Source organism: Monodon monoceros, unplaced genomic scaffold (assembly GCF_005190385.1).
Source record: "Monodon monoceros isolate NGI ecotype Baffin Bay Population unplaced genomic scaffold, NGI_Narwhal_1 Super_Scaffold_13, whole genome shotgun sequence".
NCBI lineage: Eukaryota > Metazoa > Chordata > Mammalia > Artiodactyla > Monodontidae > Monodon > Monodon monoceros.
The window spans coordinates 58,097,764-58,115,448 of NW_021703769.1; the positions used below are offsets into that span (position 1 = coordinate 58,097,764).

The window sequence follows — 17,685 nt, forward strand, 5'->3', positions numbered from 1 at the left end:
CTTTCATACTTTTTTTTTCTTGCCCTTTTCCCCCCCTCACACCTCGTTCTCCTCTTCGCTTCTAGGGTGGAGGTGTGACTTCACCGTGGAATAATTAGCATTGACTTCCTGATGCTGAGACCAAGGCTGTGGCCAGGGGGGTTCTTAGCCGAAATGAGGCAAAAAACTGGATGATTTAGGCAGAAATGAAATTTACTGAAAGGATAGTTCAGAGCACAGAGAACTACAAAAAAGCACAGGCACCGAGAATTTGAGGTGGGGATGTGGGTGTGGAAAACAATTCTCGTCTTGACCGGTCAAACTTTAAGTTTCTAGCCTAGATTCCAAAGGTTAAGACAACCAACTTGTTAAACTGCAAGCTAAAACAGAGCACCAGAGACAGCTTTTTAACATCTATTCTCCCTGGAAAAAAAGGATAAAAGGAGTTTGGAAGGATGGAGAAGAAAAACATCATAAAGGCTATCAGACTAGGGAGACCCAGCAGAATGATAACACTGCCAGTCTGCTCTACAGAAACAGATTACTTATTTGGCAAATAAGATACACTGCTAACGCACCTGCCAAATAAAACTGGTCCTAACTGGCTTCCATTCATGGAGGGAAACCAGTCTCCTGCGGTCTTCAAGGAGTCCCCTGGGCTTGCCTTTCACTCTGCAGCCTCTGGTTCTGCTGAAGGCACTGCTTCTCTCTCATCTCTCTACTTGCAGCCATGCTCCCCCGACCCAGGCTGGACTCGCACTGAACAGAGACCCTTTTCTGTTTGCCCCAAACCCCACTGACTCAAGGTTGTCATGAAGAAGTGACTTTCGAGTCCATCAGCCCTTCCTTCTGACTCCCACCCCCAACAGGGACTCTGCACTGGCAGTGTCCTCCTGAGGTGGCGGCCCCCAAACCCTGACGGTGACTCTTCTCCCTAGCTCGCCAGGTGAGGAGTAGATCTGGGTCTCAGGACAGCTCAGCCCTTTCCTTGTCTCTGCCAGCCCGTCCTGACCACACCTTCAGTGGTCTTTCAACAACCAAAATGGCCCTATAGAAGGCGCTGTGCTAAACAGTCGTGTCTGTGGAATCCCACAGCCCACGTCTTAGCTGACCGTGTGTCCCCTTGCTGGGCATTCATCTGAATGAGACACAGAAGAGCCCCCAGAGGGGTTAGCATGTCAGTCAATAAGAGAAGCCTCTTAGCAACCTGAATCGGAGGAGAGCGGGACAGAGTGAAAGTTGCTGCCATGTCTCTCTAATTTGCCTTCTGTCATTAATTGCTTAAATGAAAGTGTTTTTTAAAAAAATCTAGGGAATTCCCTGGCAGTCCAGTGCGTAGGAGTCCACGCTTTCACTGCTGAGGGCCCAGGTTCGATCCCTGGTCGTCGGGGAACTGGCATCCCGCAAGCCGAGTGGTGCGGCCAAAAAAAAAAAAAACAAACAAAAAACTAACCTTGTGATTTTAGTACCCAGTTTTAACAAGTCTTTAAGGAACTGGCAAGGACCACACCAAAAAAATGAAAGACATCTATATATAAAGTCTTTATTACGGGCAGTATTGGTCCATACACTACACAATACCAACAGTACAAGTTTAATCTTTCAAAATCATCATTTAAACAGCAAAAGACCAAGAAATAAAATTTGAGTCAACGGATTATTTTTCAAAATATTCTCAATGCACATTATCCTCAATTCCCTTATTATAGTGAAACATACAAATACAGAAAAATACCCCATTTAACATATACTAGTGTTAAATGGTTATTTGGCTTAAAATCTGAGTTAAGAAAATCCTTTTTAGCAACCTACATACAGATAAGTAGCAAACTTTATTATATTAGACAAATTTATTCCTCTTAAAACATGTGAAGAACTTCATCCATCATGTGTTCTGATCCTAGTACAGTGTTTCTCTCTCACCATCGTGATTCTTATCTGAAGGACCAACTCAAGAAGTCATTCTCAACATAACCTTATCCTCTTCCCCAACACAATTCATCCAAAAGTCTGTTCAACAGATGGCAACCAGTAGCGGTCACTTTGCCATTTGATGCCGTGAGAGCCTGGCCAGACCTGTCAAACAGCCCGTTTTCCTACCTACTGTGGGTTGCTGCTCAGGAGGGACGAGAGACGCCAATACAAGCAGAAAATCTGCAGCTCCTCTGCTACGTGCCTTACAACACTTTCAATTTTTCTGGTCAATGCTCTGATTAGGTAACATACATAAAAGCCAACATATTAGTTTAAATCTTTAAACAAAAAACTATATTTTCCAAAGTCATTATCATTGGGGGCAATTAAGTGATCTTTTCGTGCTTTGTTGAGCTTCATCTTTAGGGCATCTCTTCTCTCTTCCCATTCATGAAGTTCAGCATTGCCATGTGCAAATTTACAGCTGCTTCCTTCTGTGCAGGTACCATTCATATACCTGTTAGGACAAGTCAGCTTGGTAAGCGTCCACCAGTTGTTTATAAAAATCTTTAAAATGTGCTCTTCACTACCTTTATGGTTTGCATTAAACTTTTAGCTCGAAATCTTAATCCTAGAAAAATGAATATTTTATTGCCTTGACATCTACAATAATTAGTACTTTAAACTATTTAAATGCACTATTTAATGAAAAATACAGATTGCTGGGGAAAAAAAGACTATGCTCCTTGATGCAGTGGAAAGAAATCAGAAGGGGCAGCAAGTAAAAAATATCTTCAATAATTCTCTGTATCACATGGATCTAAGTTTGGAAGTCAAATAGAAACAGCAACAACAAAATGAGGAGCAATTCAAAATGATCTAGCTTTTCACTGAAAAATTTTCTAAGTAAACTTAAAATACTAATATTTTCCTTTGACCTGAGAAAGTTCCAGATTTATACTTGGAATATAATTCAAAGGCAGTTTCAAAACTGATGAACATCTACTACGAGAAAGATTATTGTGAAGGGTCAGAGAATCTCCACTGCCATCTCAGAGATCGTTTGGGCAAGCCTGAATGAACTTATTTCCCTATTTGGTTATCTTTAAGACTTTCACACCAGTACCGGCAGACTAGTGAATCTTTTCATGTAACGCAGAAGAGCGAAGAAATGTTCAAGGAGCAACTAAACTTTGAGCTCAAATCCAAGCATCCAGGATTAGAAGATTTTATCACCCAGATACTCTGTCTACTCACAAGGTCAGCAGTTTTCATGTGGGAAACTGAAGAGACCCACGTACCTATCGCAAATACTAAAATATCCTGTTGGAAAGCGGTGCTGCCAGCAGTACTGGTCATCTTCAGTGTGGAAAACCTTCTCCTTGTGCTTCTCTGAGGAGATGTGGCCCTGCCACTGCTTCTCACTGTTACAGTTCTTCCCACACATCCAGCAGTGGAAGTCCACCTAGAGTGCACGGAAGACACGCATCCCGTCAGTGGCTGCTGTCTGTGTGGCCCCTGACGGGTCACATGTGTTCAGGCACCAGAACAACTAGAAACGACTCCACCTAAGACCCAGACTCTACTCTTGGGGAGCCCGTCCAGTGGGGGAAGCTGGGTGAGAACATAAAACTCAAAGTCAAAAGCAGGACCAAGGAGAGGGTGGCCAGCACACAGGAAGCAGAGAGCAGGGGGCGATGGACTGGGCCAGGGGTCCAGGCAGTCTCTGGCAAGGAGCTGGTGTGCAAACAAGGGAGTCTGTCGGCAGGACAAGGGGCCAGGTTCAAACAAGGATTCCGGGGAGGATTAATACCACGAGGGAAAGCAGAGAGGATGTGAAAACCCGGGACTCGCTCACTGCAGAAGGATGAGCAACTCGATCCTTGCACATGAACTGAGCCCCTACTATGGGCCAGGACTTGTGCCAGGGGCCAGGGAAGTACACGTGCTGGGAAGACACCACCCTGGGGGCAGAGACCCACACATTAGGAACCCTGTGCTTCCACATATGCAAGCATGCAGTGTTTGAGTAGTATTGACTATTTCCCAAATGCCCTGTAACACTGGGTAAGGACAGGTTCGCAGAGACAGGTCAACCTCATGACCCAGCAAGTTGGGGTGACCCTGGCTCTGGAAACCCTGGTAGTACTTAAGAAAAGGTGGTGAGGGGATCAGTGCTGAGCCTTGGCAGAGAAAGCAGAGTTCACAGGGCGTATCGTGCACAAAGACGTGTCCATGACCCGCATCTGAATGACTCAATGTGGAGAGGGGACGAAAAACAAAACAAGAAACAAGGAGCAGAGTAACGCATACGCCTGTTAGTTTAAAAACAACATGGCAGGCAGAGCAATAGGTTAGGAATAAACAGTCCAAGATATGTAAACATGGCCTGGAAAAATATACACTGGATCTGGTCCCTCTGGGAAAGGGGGACAACCAGGGTTCCAACTTTACCTGTGACATTTTATTTACTTTACAGAAGCAAACACAACAAACTAACATCGGTTCACCTGGGATGGTGGGCTCAAGACAGTCATTATACTACCCCCTTCACTGTTTTGAAACATTTAAAAGACAGACAAAACAGTAAAAGACCACAGGTGACTAAATGTCTCTGTAGAACCCAGAGGCAGAGGCCAGACTGCAGGATGGTGATAAGAGAACAAGAGGACTTGGGGGAGGGGGGATCCCACATTTCCTGAGCACTTTCCGTGGCCCAGCACTGGGATAAACCCGCAGGCTCATCACACTTCGTGGCTCCATCACAAGCAGCCCCCTCAGAGACGGTCAGTAACCTGCCCAGTGTCACAGGCTAGTAAGGAGAGGGAAGCAGGACTCAGACTCACAATTTCCTGGCTCCAGAGTTGGAAAGAAGATCCAGGAAAGCCATTTTTAGGATGAAGAGACTTAAAAACAGTGGAGAGCCAGCACGGAGAGAAGATGGAGATAAGGGGGAGGGCAGAGCGGGGGCGAGGGAGCCAGATTTTGGAGAAGGTGGGAAAGAAAAGAAAGGCCTGGAAGCAAAGGTGAGGGGCACCAACCTGGGGTACTTACAGTGACTTCCGCGTAATCGGTCGGCATGTGAATTTGTTTTCCATTTTCTTTGTTTGACTGACTGGCTACATCATCGCTTTTCTCATTTTTTTGGCTCTTTAGCCAGAGTTCATAAAACTGCTCCATATCTTGTACTAAAGAAAAATGAACTCCTTTCAGCAGCAAATATTTAAATACGCCATTTAAATACACACAAGAACACGCACTCTTTCGGTATCAGTCGGTGCAATTTTCAAAAGAAACTTGAGAGGGCTCAATGGAAACTGATCGTATTTAGACATGGAGAGACAGTCCATTTCCAGACTCTCAGGGGTAAGAACCAAGTTCAGGACTGTAAGACCACAAAAGTTAGTTTTCTTTTTTTTTTTTAGTAGTTAGTTTTCAAGATTAACTTCCCCCTGCATTTGCAAGACACTATGGGGGTGTTTAAAATTCAGAAACCATTTCAAGGGCATTGCTGAAAAGGAAAGCCTCGGCACGGCTTCACGATGCCCCACGTTAAACACTTGCTACCGCTGCTGTAACCACACAGGCTACTTACACAGCTCCTCACTGTCTACTGAGAAACCTACTGTAAGGACCGAGGTTCTGACCCTGATGGGAGCCTATCAGTTGAGCCACAGTCCCAGAAGACCGACATGCTGGGGTGCAACTTACAACAACACAGCCATGACCAGGTGCTGGGCAGTGGCTGCAAGCTACTGGAACAAGCGTAGCTGGCATTACCATCAAGCGATAAAACCACGGTTTCTCAACCTCAGCACCGCCAACGTTCTGAGCCAGAAAACTCTTCGCTGTCAGTGGCAACCTTGTGCGTGTAGGATGTTTAACAACACCCCTAGCCTCTACCCACTAGCTGCCAGTAGCACAGCCCTACAAGTCATGACAATGTCCAGACGTTGCCAAGTGTCCCCAAGGGGAGAGAGGTGTGTGTGTGGCAAAATCCATCCCCAGTTGAGAGCCACTGAGTTTAAAAAAAAATCTGGTAATGAGGATCTGGTCAAAACTCGGCTTTACTGCCTGCCTAAGTGTTTCTAAGATTAGAGGTAAACTAGGAAATTCTTCTTCCTTCAGACCAGTGGTAGCAGGAATCACTGCAAGAGCCCTGACTTGCAAGGACACCTTCCGTAAGGCCCAACTCTATGTCCCCACTCCAAGCAAGAAGGAGTCCTGTCCACACAAGTCACTGCATTTTTACATGGCTGAAATACGATAGGTGACATGCTTAAATCAGATGGCTTCTTGTAATCCAGAGATCACAGATCTTAAGCAGTCGGTAAATTTCCATCAGTTTACTTAAGACTGAAGAACAATAATCCTGGTAGCAAAACCTTTTCTGGTTGGAAGTGAAAGTTTGTCTGAGGCTCCTCTCAAAGGCTCTCACAATAAACCTGACGTTTGACCAAGACAAACATTCTCTCCTCGGGCCTTTGAATCTGGGCCTGTTCTACCAGTAAGGGCTCCTTGAAGAGACCTCCAATTATAACCTGATTAATTCAGGGGTGACAGTTCACAAAAGGAGCTCATGGAAGGAATGAACTTCCCCAGACCATGAGTCACGCCTATGACATCAGAGGATGCTGACCTATGTATTTGTATCTGAATCTGACCTAAGCAAACATGATCGGAGGTCAGACTCTGCTTCACTGATAAAATGGTATAATGGTTTAGAACGCAGACTGCTTTCTGTGTGCACAGTAAGTTGGCATATTTACAGAGAGGAAAGAGACTTTCAGGCAAGCTAGATTTCACGGGTGTCAAGGCCACGGTTAATCATCAACTTACTCCCGTTCTCTTTCATGTAGGTCCACACTTCTCGTTCCTCAGGACTGTGAGCAAAGGAACAGTTTCCAACATACTGACATTTTTTCCCAGAAGCAATATGATTGCACAGCTGTATTAGAAAAACAGGAACATGCTTTAAGACAGAGTACACTTAGTAAAACTGCCTAATTTTTACATTTAAGCAAAATAAATATTATTATCCATGCTGATGCCGAGAACATAATTTTAAAAGGAGATTAATTTGCTTCTATTCAAATTGACTATAAGCCCCCAATACATGAGATGATATTAAGCTTTCTGTCTCAAAACTTTTCAAAAGAAAATTTCCAAAAGAAAGTTAAGTATGAAACTGGAATATGGAACATTTTCTTACAAGGAAGTGTCAACAAACTCATTGATTCAGAGTATCTGCTTTTAACACAGCAGAACATTTTATCTCTGCAATGCAAGTCTCTGGCCCCCTCAGTCTGAAGGATCCTACTCTCCCCTACCTGACACCCAGGATGCCTCCCTGGTCAGCGCTTGGGAAGCGATAAAGAAACTGCAGACTCCTCCAAAGGTACTAAACAGTGTCAGAAAAAATCTCTTGGACATTTACTTATCACCAATACTGGCAGCTAATCTTGGCCATCATTCACTAGCTATGCATTGTTCAAAGACAATTATTCCACTAACCAGGCCATCCAGTTATACAGCGTTCAAATAATACCTCTTCTGGTTATTTGCATTTTTACTTTACAGAGTAAATACAGTGAGTGTACTGGTAGGAAAATAAAGTGAGAGCAATCAGCAGAACACAGACTCCCCTAAGACCCATGACTATTAAGAACTAGGAAAACGGCCGTCACCAAGAGCTCAGTCTTAGGTATCATCAATGTACTTGTCTTTATAGAGCATAAATCCTAGTACAATTAATTGTTAGCCTATTTTAATTTATCCGTGTTTCAACAGGAGTTGGCCCTATGTATTAGTTTACGTAACAGTAGATGCTTAGCATTGACTTTCACTAAAAATCAAGAAGCAGTCAACACTTAACACTGCTCCTTTCCTCCCTCGGACCAACGTCAGGGACCCCCACCCCTGCAACCCTTACAATTTTCTGCATGAAGTCAATAGTCAACAAAACATTCTTGTGATAGACTGTATTATATTCTTTTCCCAGTCAATCCCCAATAAGTACTTAGGTATTACTAGGTAGACATTTACCATCGTCTTTCAAAACTCAACGATAAGGAGCAGGGAGAAGAGAAAATAAAGGAGAAGGCCGCTCTGTGCTGGGTTTTTACACAACACCATCTCCTGTATCTTCCCTAGGATGCAATTATTCTCATTTACAGATGAGCAAACTGAGGCTGAGTAACTTGCCCTTCGGGCAGACTCTGAAGCACATGCTCTCTCCACCTCACCACACTGTCTACGCACATACAAACACAGAGTACTATTTCTTCTTTTAGAAAAAGGATCCCTTAGCAATACCTAGTATGGTAGGAAAAAGAGGAAATAAGCTCCTGTAACATTGCAAGGTAGAACACCATGTACAAGATGAGAGAATAATCAGTGGTCCTAGGCAGCTGCCTCATGAGCTAGAATTGTTCCCAGTCGTCTTAGCAAAGTTTTGAGGAATACGCCCATAATCTCCACTATCTTTTGAAGCACAAGATACCAATGGTTCCAATAAACCTTCCTCCCCTCCCACATAACCCACGGATTAATCACCCAAATCTGGGGCTGAAACCACTGTGGATAAACACAAACACACCACCTCCTTCAAAGACTGTCCTTATAACTTGTATAAGTTTTACAAAAAGCAAGGTACCCTGGGTGATGGGAAATTAACCCTCCTCTTCCTCAACTCTCTGGCAATTGGGAGAGGGAGCCTCATTACATGGGGATTCTGCAATCCACCTGCACTGCTTCTCTGAGCAAAAGGCTCTCTCCATACTTCCTCCGCTGCGGCAGAAAATTTCCGCCCTGTCAGCTCCAAGTGTCCCTTGCACAGTGAAATCCCTCCAGACCCTCTCTCTTGTGAAGAGGCAAGTTGGGCCAGCTCCAGGGCTTTGCCCAGACAATCATCTTTAAGACCACGTAAGGCACCAGGGGGACCAAGTTGAAACGTGCTACCTAGTGAGTGAAATGCTGCCCACACATTAAGTTGGTCTGGTGTTTTCATTCTAAGGGCTTTTGAGGAACATATTGCTCTAACATGGAGCGTTTCTCCTTTGGGTGACTTCAAGAAAATCCTGTAATGCTGGGCATCCTTTAGCGAGCGTCCATTGCTTCAGTGAAAGGAAACAGGTGTGATAAAAATAACTCATCAACAGCATCCATAATAATACAGAAGGCCCTGGGTTTGACAGCAAAGTTGAGGAATCAAATTTAAATGAAATTCTCTCCCATTTGCTCCCAAAGTAATTCATCTGGAAAATAAGCTGAGCCATGACCATCACTTTTCTCTAGTTCATTGTCTACTTACTTTTCCTCAGTAACTCATACGATTCCAATCAATCTAAACACTGTCCCAGAACCACATATTCAAAAGGGGAAGGAAAACGAAAGGACCACTTCGATTTCATTAACATGATGAGCATTATTTAAAGGGTACCAGTTTCCATCTGAATTACTACTGCTTTCTAATGATTTGAAATGCCTAATAAAAAAAAAAGTGGCTTAAAAATTACGTATGTACATCAAACTGTAAAGGCATTTGTTTCTTTGTGGGGAGAGGACGGATGTTCATCCACTTCTTACGTTCAATAGACATCACTCTCATCGCACGACGATCTTTGGTCCACCTAAGAAAAATGGAGTTCAGAAAAAACAAAAACACACTGGCAAAGGCATAATATAAAGGGGCAGGTACAAAGTTTGTACCTAAAGGACCAGAGATTTTTTTCCTCAACCCTTCTAAAAGAGATGCCTTATGATTCTGTCATTTCATTTCCTGTCGATAATTATAAACAAACATTCCCTACGAATCCTAAACACGGAAATGATGAAATACAGGCAAAACACTTGAACTGTGTGCAGAATTCTTAGCTACTGAATTCTAAAAATCTCTTCCCTTTTGCTCTGCAATTATTCCTAAATTGTCTACTTTCCTTTGCTCTCTTCAAAGTCTTAATCTTTTTTCTTATATGCATGATTTTACACCCATGAAACAGATCATTATGATCAGGCACTATTTCCACACACACACTACTTACGAATGCCTTGCTTTTGCACTACAATATTTTCTGTTTTTGTCTGGTTCAATGACTTGACCATTTCTCAGACACTGAGCACATACAAATTTTATCTTCATGTTAAGGGATCCAGGCATTATTTGATTGCCAAGTACCTTAAATAATTAAAAGATTAGTTTTAATTTAACAGAAAACCAGTTTTCTGAGAACACAATCACCATGCATTTTTTTTCATAATAGCATACAATTTCCGTTTTTTTCTGGTTTGATGATTTGACCACTATATATATATGATCTGATACCTAAAATCTCCAGTTCTCCACCCAAATGCAAGAGAATATGATAAAAGCAGATTACAGATGCCAAACCTCAATTTATGAAAGTCAGCTTTGGAGTTAATGACTAGGATTTTTGGCAGGGAGGGGAAGGAGGGTAGTTGGGTAAAGCAGTTTGGCTGGGCGGTAAGCAAAACTACAAACACAATCCACCTTCCTTATTCCAAGGATCCCCACAGCGCGAGACCCCAACTGTTTTGCCAATTAAGCTGAATAAGAAAACTGTATCCTACAGTCTTTTTTTGGCCATGCCGCTCGGCCTGCAGGATCTTAGTTCCCCAACCAGGGATCGAAACCGTGCCCCGTGCAGTGGAAGCACAGAGTCCTAACCACTAGACCTCCGGGGAATTCCCTATCCTACATGTTTGGTGGGTATTATGGGATGCCTTTTTTTCTTTTATATGATCAACTAAAATTCAGAATTTTTTTTTCACATTAAGAATTACTCAACTGGGGCTTCCCTGATGGCACAGTGGTTAAGAATCCGACTGCCAATGCAGGGGACACAGGTTCGAGCCCTGGTCCGGGAAGATCCCACATGCCACAGAGCAACTAAGCCCGTGCGCCACAACTACTGAGCCTGTGCTCTAGAGCCCGCGAGTCACAACTACTGAGCCCACATGCCACAACTACTGAGCCCGTGCGCCTACAGCCCGTGCTCTGCAACAAGAGAAGCCACTGCGATGAGAAGCCCGTGTACTGCAACGAAGAGTAGCCCCCCGCTCGCCGCAACCTGAGGAAGCCCGCGCGCAGCAACGAAGACCCAATGCAGCCAAAAATAAATAAATAAATTTAAAAAAAATTAATCAACTCAATAAACTTTAAGAAAGTAACTGGACTGTATGTAAGTTTTAACTGCATCTGCCAACAACTAACATCAATTAGGCCGTTCCAGAAAGGATCCCAAACGCAGAAAGTACACAGGAAAAAATACCTGAGCTCCAGGTACGTTTGCTTCCAAATTTTGCCAATATCGTTTAGATTCCTGGGCAATAGCATCATGCGAGATACCTGGGAAACGCAGAAGCCTTTTTTTAGGTCCTCTACACAATAACAGGCCACCAATCTAGGCACAGTCAGACTCGATTCTTTAACCCCACTTGGCATAATCTGTTGCCAAGAATGAACATCACATTATTCCTTCAAAATGGAATATTTACAAATATAGCTCTTGGTGTCTTCCGAGGAATCTTTCTTCCTCACGATTCCATACTTCATACATGAACTTGTATCAGCAATTACTTATACAAGACCACACTCAAAATAAGCCACTCTAAAGATGAAGTGACTACATGGTTTAAAGCTCAGGATAAAATCAACAGTGTTGCCACACCAAGTTGTTGGAGAAGGGTCTCCAATACCACTTCATAAACCCTGACGCTCTTGGGGAGACATTTCTCAATCACACACAAACCTACTTGTTTCATTTTGCAATATCCAGACTTTCAATTCTACAAGACTGTGTGCGTAAAAGCACTCGTCTTCCCTTAAACAGCCATATCGAACCTCATGTCGGCATAAATCAAGCTGACATTGACCATGAAAAGAACGTATTTTGGAGTATTTTACTGTTGTCTCTCGCAAAATGTGGACAAGGCACCTAAGAGGAAAAGGGAGTGACACTTTACTATTGTTCTGCCATAGCTTTAAAAGAAATGTACATACACATATAAAATGTAAAGTTCTAGACTGAAAATACATGTTAAATCTTTATCAGAAAAAATAAATCACTGTATGCAATTGTTTTACTGGGGAGGGGAGGGGATAATTATATGTTAAGCTATAAGATACCTAAATCCACGTCATGAGAAGCTATAAATCAGTATTGCTTTTCTGTATTAAATTTCAATTAAATAATTCATTTTAAAATTCTCAGCAAAACCTATCAGCCATTTAAAAATAGTCACCATCTTTCAAAACAACAACAAAAGGGGAGGGGGAATGCCTGAGCGGATACTACTCCGGTTTTATTTGGATCTAAAAAGAGACTCTGTGTTGTCACTATAAAAATTAGAAACTACCAACATACTTATTGTCTTCAAACTCATGCTTTGTAACCGGATGAGAACAAGAAGTAGAATTATCTTTGTTTCTTTTACTTATCATTCTAGGCTTATGATCAAAACATTTCTGAAACAGAGAAGAAGAATTATCATGAAAACATAATATGAGATAGAACTTCCGTGCCATGCTTATGATGTACATACCTATACATTACAATGCTTACACCAAATAACACTCAGTAAGTACGAAGTCTTAACAGTATTCTTTTGGATAATAGCAGTGGCTACCATTGCTGAGCAGATGCTTTATCATATGGCAGGACCAGAGCTAAGTACTTGATACTTCTGGGCTTGCGGGTAGGAAGCTACCACCAATTTCACGGCAGAAAGTAAGGTATGGATAAAGTACCTCACAAAGGAATATAAATTCTCCAAGATGCTCTTGGAGCAGTTTGAACACGCTAAGGTTGATCTTTCCGTTGCCACCAAAGAAAGCCTCCCTGCTGAATGCTCCCTTTCGCTCTAGCGTCCAGACATCTATCTCTTCCTGGCAATAAGCGAATGTGCAGTGGCCCAAATATCTACATTCCTCCTCGGCAGCAACATCTAGAAAGACAGGGAATTAAAAGACATTTAAAACGCAGACCGTTGTTTTTTCAAAGCCAATGAATATTAAACACGCTTAGGGAGACTTCCCCGGTGGAGCAGTGGTTAAGAATCCGCCTGCCAGGGCTTCCCTGGTGGCGCAGTGGTTGAGAGTCCGCCTGCCCATGCAGGGGACGCGGGTTCGTGCCCCGGTCCGGGAAGATCCCACATGCCGCGGAGTGGCTGGGCCCGTGAGCCATGGCCGCTGAGCCTGTGCGTCCGGAGCCTGTGCTCCCCAACGGGAGAGGCCACAACAGTGAGAGGCCCGCGTACCGCAAAAAAACCCAAAAAACAAAAAGCAAGAATCCGCCTGCCAATGCAGGGGACACAGGTTCGATCCCCGGTCCGGGAAGATCCCACATGCCGCGGAGCAACTAAGCCCGTGTGCCACAACTACTAAGCCTGCGCTCTAGAGCCCACGAGCCACAACTACTGAAGCCCACGTGCCACAACTACTGAAGCCCGCGCACCTAGAGCCCGTGTTCTGCAACAAGAGGAGCTATCGCAATGAGAAGCCCGCGCACCTCAACAAAGAGTAGCCCCCGCTCGCCGCAACTAGAGAAGGCCCACACGCAGCAACAAAGACCCAACGCAGCCAAAAATAAATAAACAAATGAATGAATTTATGACAACAACAACAAAATATCAGAAAAGTTTTTTTTTTTTTTTTTAAAAAACAACACGCTTAGGGCATCACTTGAATTTTTATAACACTTCATGGATAGCTTCAAACCATGATACGCATATTACAATGTAGGGATGGTATTAACTCTTAAAAAAGAAACCAAAAAACCAGCACCACAATTCTAAATTATTTTTATTTCAGACAGGGAAAAAAAAGCCTTGATACCCGGATGTACTCTACCTAAGTTTGAAAAGTCATTTAGGTACATTCAAAGCTCGTTCAGGTGAAGTGGTCTGATAAAAATGAAAATACTAAGTTCTCTCAAAAATAACTTAAAAGAGCAACATTTTCAAAGCCTTAGTTCAGTGTTCTGATTCTGTTTAGACCATGTCAGAGAACCCAAAGTTTGAGATAGTTTTCTGTTTAAAACCTGGGGAAATCCCCATTTCCATAAATAACTATAAAACACCCACAAGACAGCAAGTTAAAAACAAAGGTGAAAATGATATAAAAAATACTAATGTCTCAATCCAAGGAACTTTCTGTTAACTATCTAAAACACTTTTAGTTACAGTAATACTGGAACCATTATAACAAATGTAGCAAATCATTTCCCGCTTAGGTGATGTACACCAATTAAGTAATTATAGCATATACCTTTACATATGTAATAAGGTCCTTCGTAATTTGTTTTTGTTGGTCTTGGACGTATTTTTTTCCATGATTTATCTTCAACATTCTTTATCCTACCAATTAAAATATCTTTCTTACATTTGTGATCTATATTAGCATGGTAAGTGAAATCCATTAACTTAGGGCCTGAAAAAGATGTAAAAAGGATTGCTCATATGCACAAAAAGTATCATTTCATTTTACAGGCGCATTTATAAGCAGATGTGAGCAGATGGATTATGATCATTAAATTCCCATTTAAAAATCCCATCTTCATAACCCCCAAATGTAAACAAGCTATGGAAGTAACTTTTGCCTTTCGTGCTGTTTGTCAGACAAAACAAAGATCAGGACAAAACACCAGTCTTCCCAAAACATAACCCTTATTTAACTATTAGCATAGGAGTTTTGATAGCTTTTAAAGGTAAAGAACGCATTTAAATAAGCAACTAAGAAAGAAAATTAACTTGGGTCGAGTTTAGAATAAATTGTGTTCGTATCACTTGACTTAGGGGTAAAGATATGAAATAATCCAACAGAAAGTACTTTAATTTTCACAAACATTATGGTCAGGTAAATATTCTATTCCATGTGATTCTATACATAAAATTTTATCAAAGGAGAGCAGCGGCCTATCCTATTAGACTCCAAAGGTCCCTAATCAATAACTGCTGCTTCTTTAGAAAGAACTCAGAGATTGAAGAATCACAAGGGCTGGTGTTTCCACAGGTATCTACAAATTCCTAAGAACTCTCAGGTTACTGACTGCTTTAATCCTGTCTGCTCCTTTGTTTGGTCCTGACCTGATTTTACGAAACAGATCTGGCAAGCTTGTCTCAGTTCATGGGTTCCTTCAAGGGGATGTCTTGGGGTCACTGAAGAAGGTGGTTTAGTTACTGCACTTCCAAAAAAGTTTCCGAAGTCATTCCTAGGGTGACTTGACATTCCCAGGAAACTCTCAGAAGCAAACAAACTGCCTGGTCCATTCATCTGCAAGAAGAATTAAGAAAACAAAAAACAAAAAAAACAAAAAACAGCCAACAAATATTGCACTATCACTAAAGAAGGAAACAGATGCATCTGAAAAATAAGACATTCTGCACAGACTGAAGTTGGGACTATTCTGTCCTTGCTGCGTTTCTATTTAAAAACCATTTCCTTCTACATTTTCCTCTCTTTTGGGTCTCTAGGCCCCTCCCCCACTTTTTTGGATGCTCCGTGAGTTGTTATAAGTGACGGGTAGTTGTTCTGCTTCATCAGCCAACACGTTTTTCACGCCCTGATTTTGTATTTCCTTGTCATTCAAGCTGTGCTAAAGCCTCTTACACTGCCTACGATTGTGATTAATTTGCTATGACAGATCCAGCCTTAAACACAAAGCATTTATTACTGGATGTTCCAGAAGAGTCTTATTTTAGCACTCTTTCCCACAGCACACACAAAACTTCAGGGAGATTGGTCACGTTCATTCAAATAACTCAGTTACTTAAGTAAAAGACCTATTTGCAATTTAAGCGACGTATTTACAAAAGAGGAAGTGGCACTTACAAGTAAAAGGGAAGAATTACTGTTGTTAAGCGGTGTTCCCTCTCTAGAAGTTGAGGTGGACAGATCTAAAATAATAAAAAAACTTCAACAGACCTTTTCATTCTAATCATGTAATAAGAACATCAGGGCTTAGTAGCTAACTGTGGCTTCCCACGTTATTTTCCCATCCCAATTCCAAGAAGCTTTCTTGCTCATGATTGACACCAAAGAGGGCTATGGAGTCTTTCCTCTCCTCTAGAAACCAAGGGCATAAATAACCCTTAGACAAACAAATTTAGATAAAAAGTGATTTTCAGAGACATAAGCTAAGGCAGGGCCTACCAAGTGGGACTGTTAAAAAGACTAAGAAAATAATGCGTATTCAAAATGGGAAAGGAGCCTCTCCTTTTGAACATATGAAGCAGGAATTCATCATAACATTAAGAAAATCAATAAAGTTCAATTACTTTCTTTTTCTTAGTCTACCACTCAGTTACCTTCTCTCTGCCCTTCTGTCTCCCACAAATTTTAGTTTCTTCAGTTGTCAATCTTTAAATCAATTATTTTGATTTTTATCCCTTTAACCATAACAAAGCCTCACAAAAATATGAAGATTTTTATTGTTATTGTTTAAAGTATATATTAAGCCTAGGATTACAGAAACAGGAGTCAGGCCAAAACCTCAGCAATCCCTTGCAAAACTAAGGCACCAGGCATACTTTGCTGAGCTCAATGGATGAAGCCTAAAATAGATGGACCTATTATCATTTTAAACACTGATTTTAAATTAGTCTTAACTAAGTATTTGCCTAGTTCAGAATTTAAAAGGATAACCTGTCTTCAAGACCCTTTAGATGGGGTATCCCTTTTTTAGAGAACACATTAAAAGTCATTTCACCCCCAAAACAATAGACACCCAGCTTAACAAACTATCCTATAAAAAAACCAGTGCCACACACATTCCTACTCTCAGGGCTTTGATTCTTGATCTCCACAATGGCACAGTTAAGTCCAGGTGAATTTAAAACAGGAGGGTTTAGATTTTAGAACTACAATGTATTTTCAGCTACAATAAAAATAATTCAAGTACCAACTATCTGGAGTTAGTTAAACAACAGTCAAACCAAATTGTCTTTTTTAGAAAATGAACTGTTAACTGTTTATATAAGTGGCTGGAGTCTTACCTCGTTTGGATTCGCTCATTGAAAATGAATTTAGAGAAGAACAGAAATCTTCTAAGGATGAAGTCAAAGGCGGATACAGCTCCGAGAAGGAGGGTGCAGGCGCATACCTCGCACCGATGGGCAAGGCACCCAAAAGAGACGCTGAGAAGGGGATGCTCGGAGCGACGCTGGCTGTTGGGAGGGGGCCTCTGACTAAGGCTGATGGCTGGAGAGGAAACAAGACCGGATTAAAGTCCATGAAACTCAGTTCCAAGCGGGCCAAACTGCTTTTAATATCAGCATATAAAAACAAATTACTTCACTGGGTGATTTTGTTACATAACAAAGTTGAAATCAATATCAAGACTCAGTGGCAGAATCCAAGCTACAGAGCTGATTTCTTCTCAAGCCTACTTTTTAAAAAGGATGGATATGTGATGTCTAATATTGCTGTAATCCAAATAAGACGTTCATGGTTCATTTTCAAAACTTCCATAGGATTCCCTACGTGAGAGCTGGCTTCATCAAAGAGGAACTGTGAGGATGTGTGTGGGGCTGGAGTGGAAGGAAGGGTGCTGAAGAGAAGGGAGCTGGAGCAGCCTGGGAAAGCGGGGACCATCTTTCTGGAGATGTGAACGTACAACCTCACAAGAACAAATGGAACACTACCTTGCCCCTCCCCCACAGAGCGAGGATTTTTGGAGAGCTTCCGTGTGCCTTATACTATGATAAATCATATACCATCTATTTAATCCTCCTAACCCTCTGAGATGTATCCTACTAGGGCTGCCACGGTACAGA

The 17,685-nt window shown here is 42.1% G+C and overlaps 1 protein-coding gene across 2 annotated transcripts in view; it reads right to left on the reverse strand.

Annotated features, from left to right (window-relative positions):
- Positions 1 to 1,497: 1,497 nt before the first annotated feature.
- Positions 1,498 to 17,685, reverse strand: part of ZC3H7A (zinc finger CCCH-type containing 7A) — a 34,907-nt gene continuing 18,719 nt past the window's right edge. Inside the window, exons 10-23 of one of the 2 annotated variants that reach the window (XM_029220292.1) lie at positions 16,906 to 17,110; positions 15,743 to 15,807; positions 14,998 to 15,184; positions 14,180 to 14,341; positions 12,662 to 12,858; positions 12,279 to 12,379; positions 11,668 to 11,849; positions 11,184 to 11,260; positions 9,936 to 10,069; positions 9,419 to 9,524; positions 6,733 to 6,841; positions 4,948 to 5,081; positions 3,195 to 3,358; positions 1,498 to 2,410 (exon numbers count right to left, since the gene is read on the reverse strand). In XM_029220292.1, the coding sequence (XP_029076125.1) occupies positions 2,221 to 2,410; positions 3,195 to 3,358; positions 4,948 to 5,081; positions 6,733 to 6,841; positions 9,419 to 9,524; positions 9,936 to 10,069; positions 11,184 to 11,260; positions 11,668 to 11,849; positions 12,279 to 12,379; positions 12,662 to 12,858; positions 14,180 to 14,341; positions 14,998 to 15,184; positions 15,743 to 15,807; positions 16,906 to 17,110 (2,013 nt within the window). In that variant the 3' untranslated portion in view covers positions 1,498 to 2,220. The remainder of the gene's footprint in view (positions 2,411 to 3,194; positions 3,359 to 4,947; positions 5,082 to 6,732; positions 6,842 to 9,418; positions 9,525 to 9,935; positions 10,070 to 11,183; positions 11,261 to 11,667; positions 11,850 to 12,278; positions 12,380 to 12,661; positions 12,859 to 14,179; positions 14,342 to 14,997; positions 15,185 to 15,742; positions 15,808 to 16,905; positions 17,111 to 17,685) is intronic. The other variant, XR_003793111.1, reaches the window with a different exon arrangement.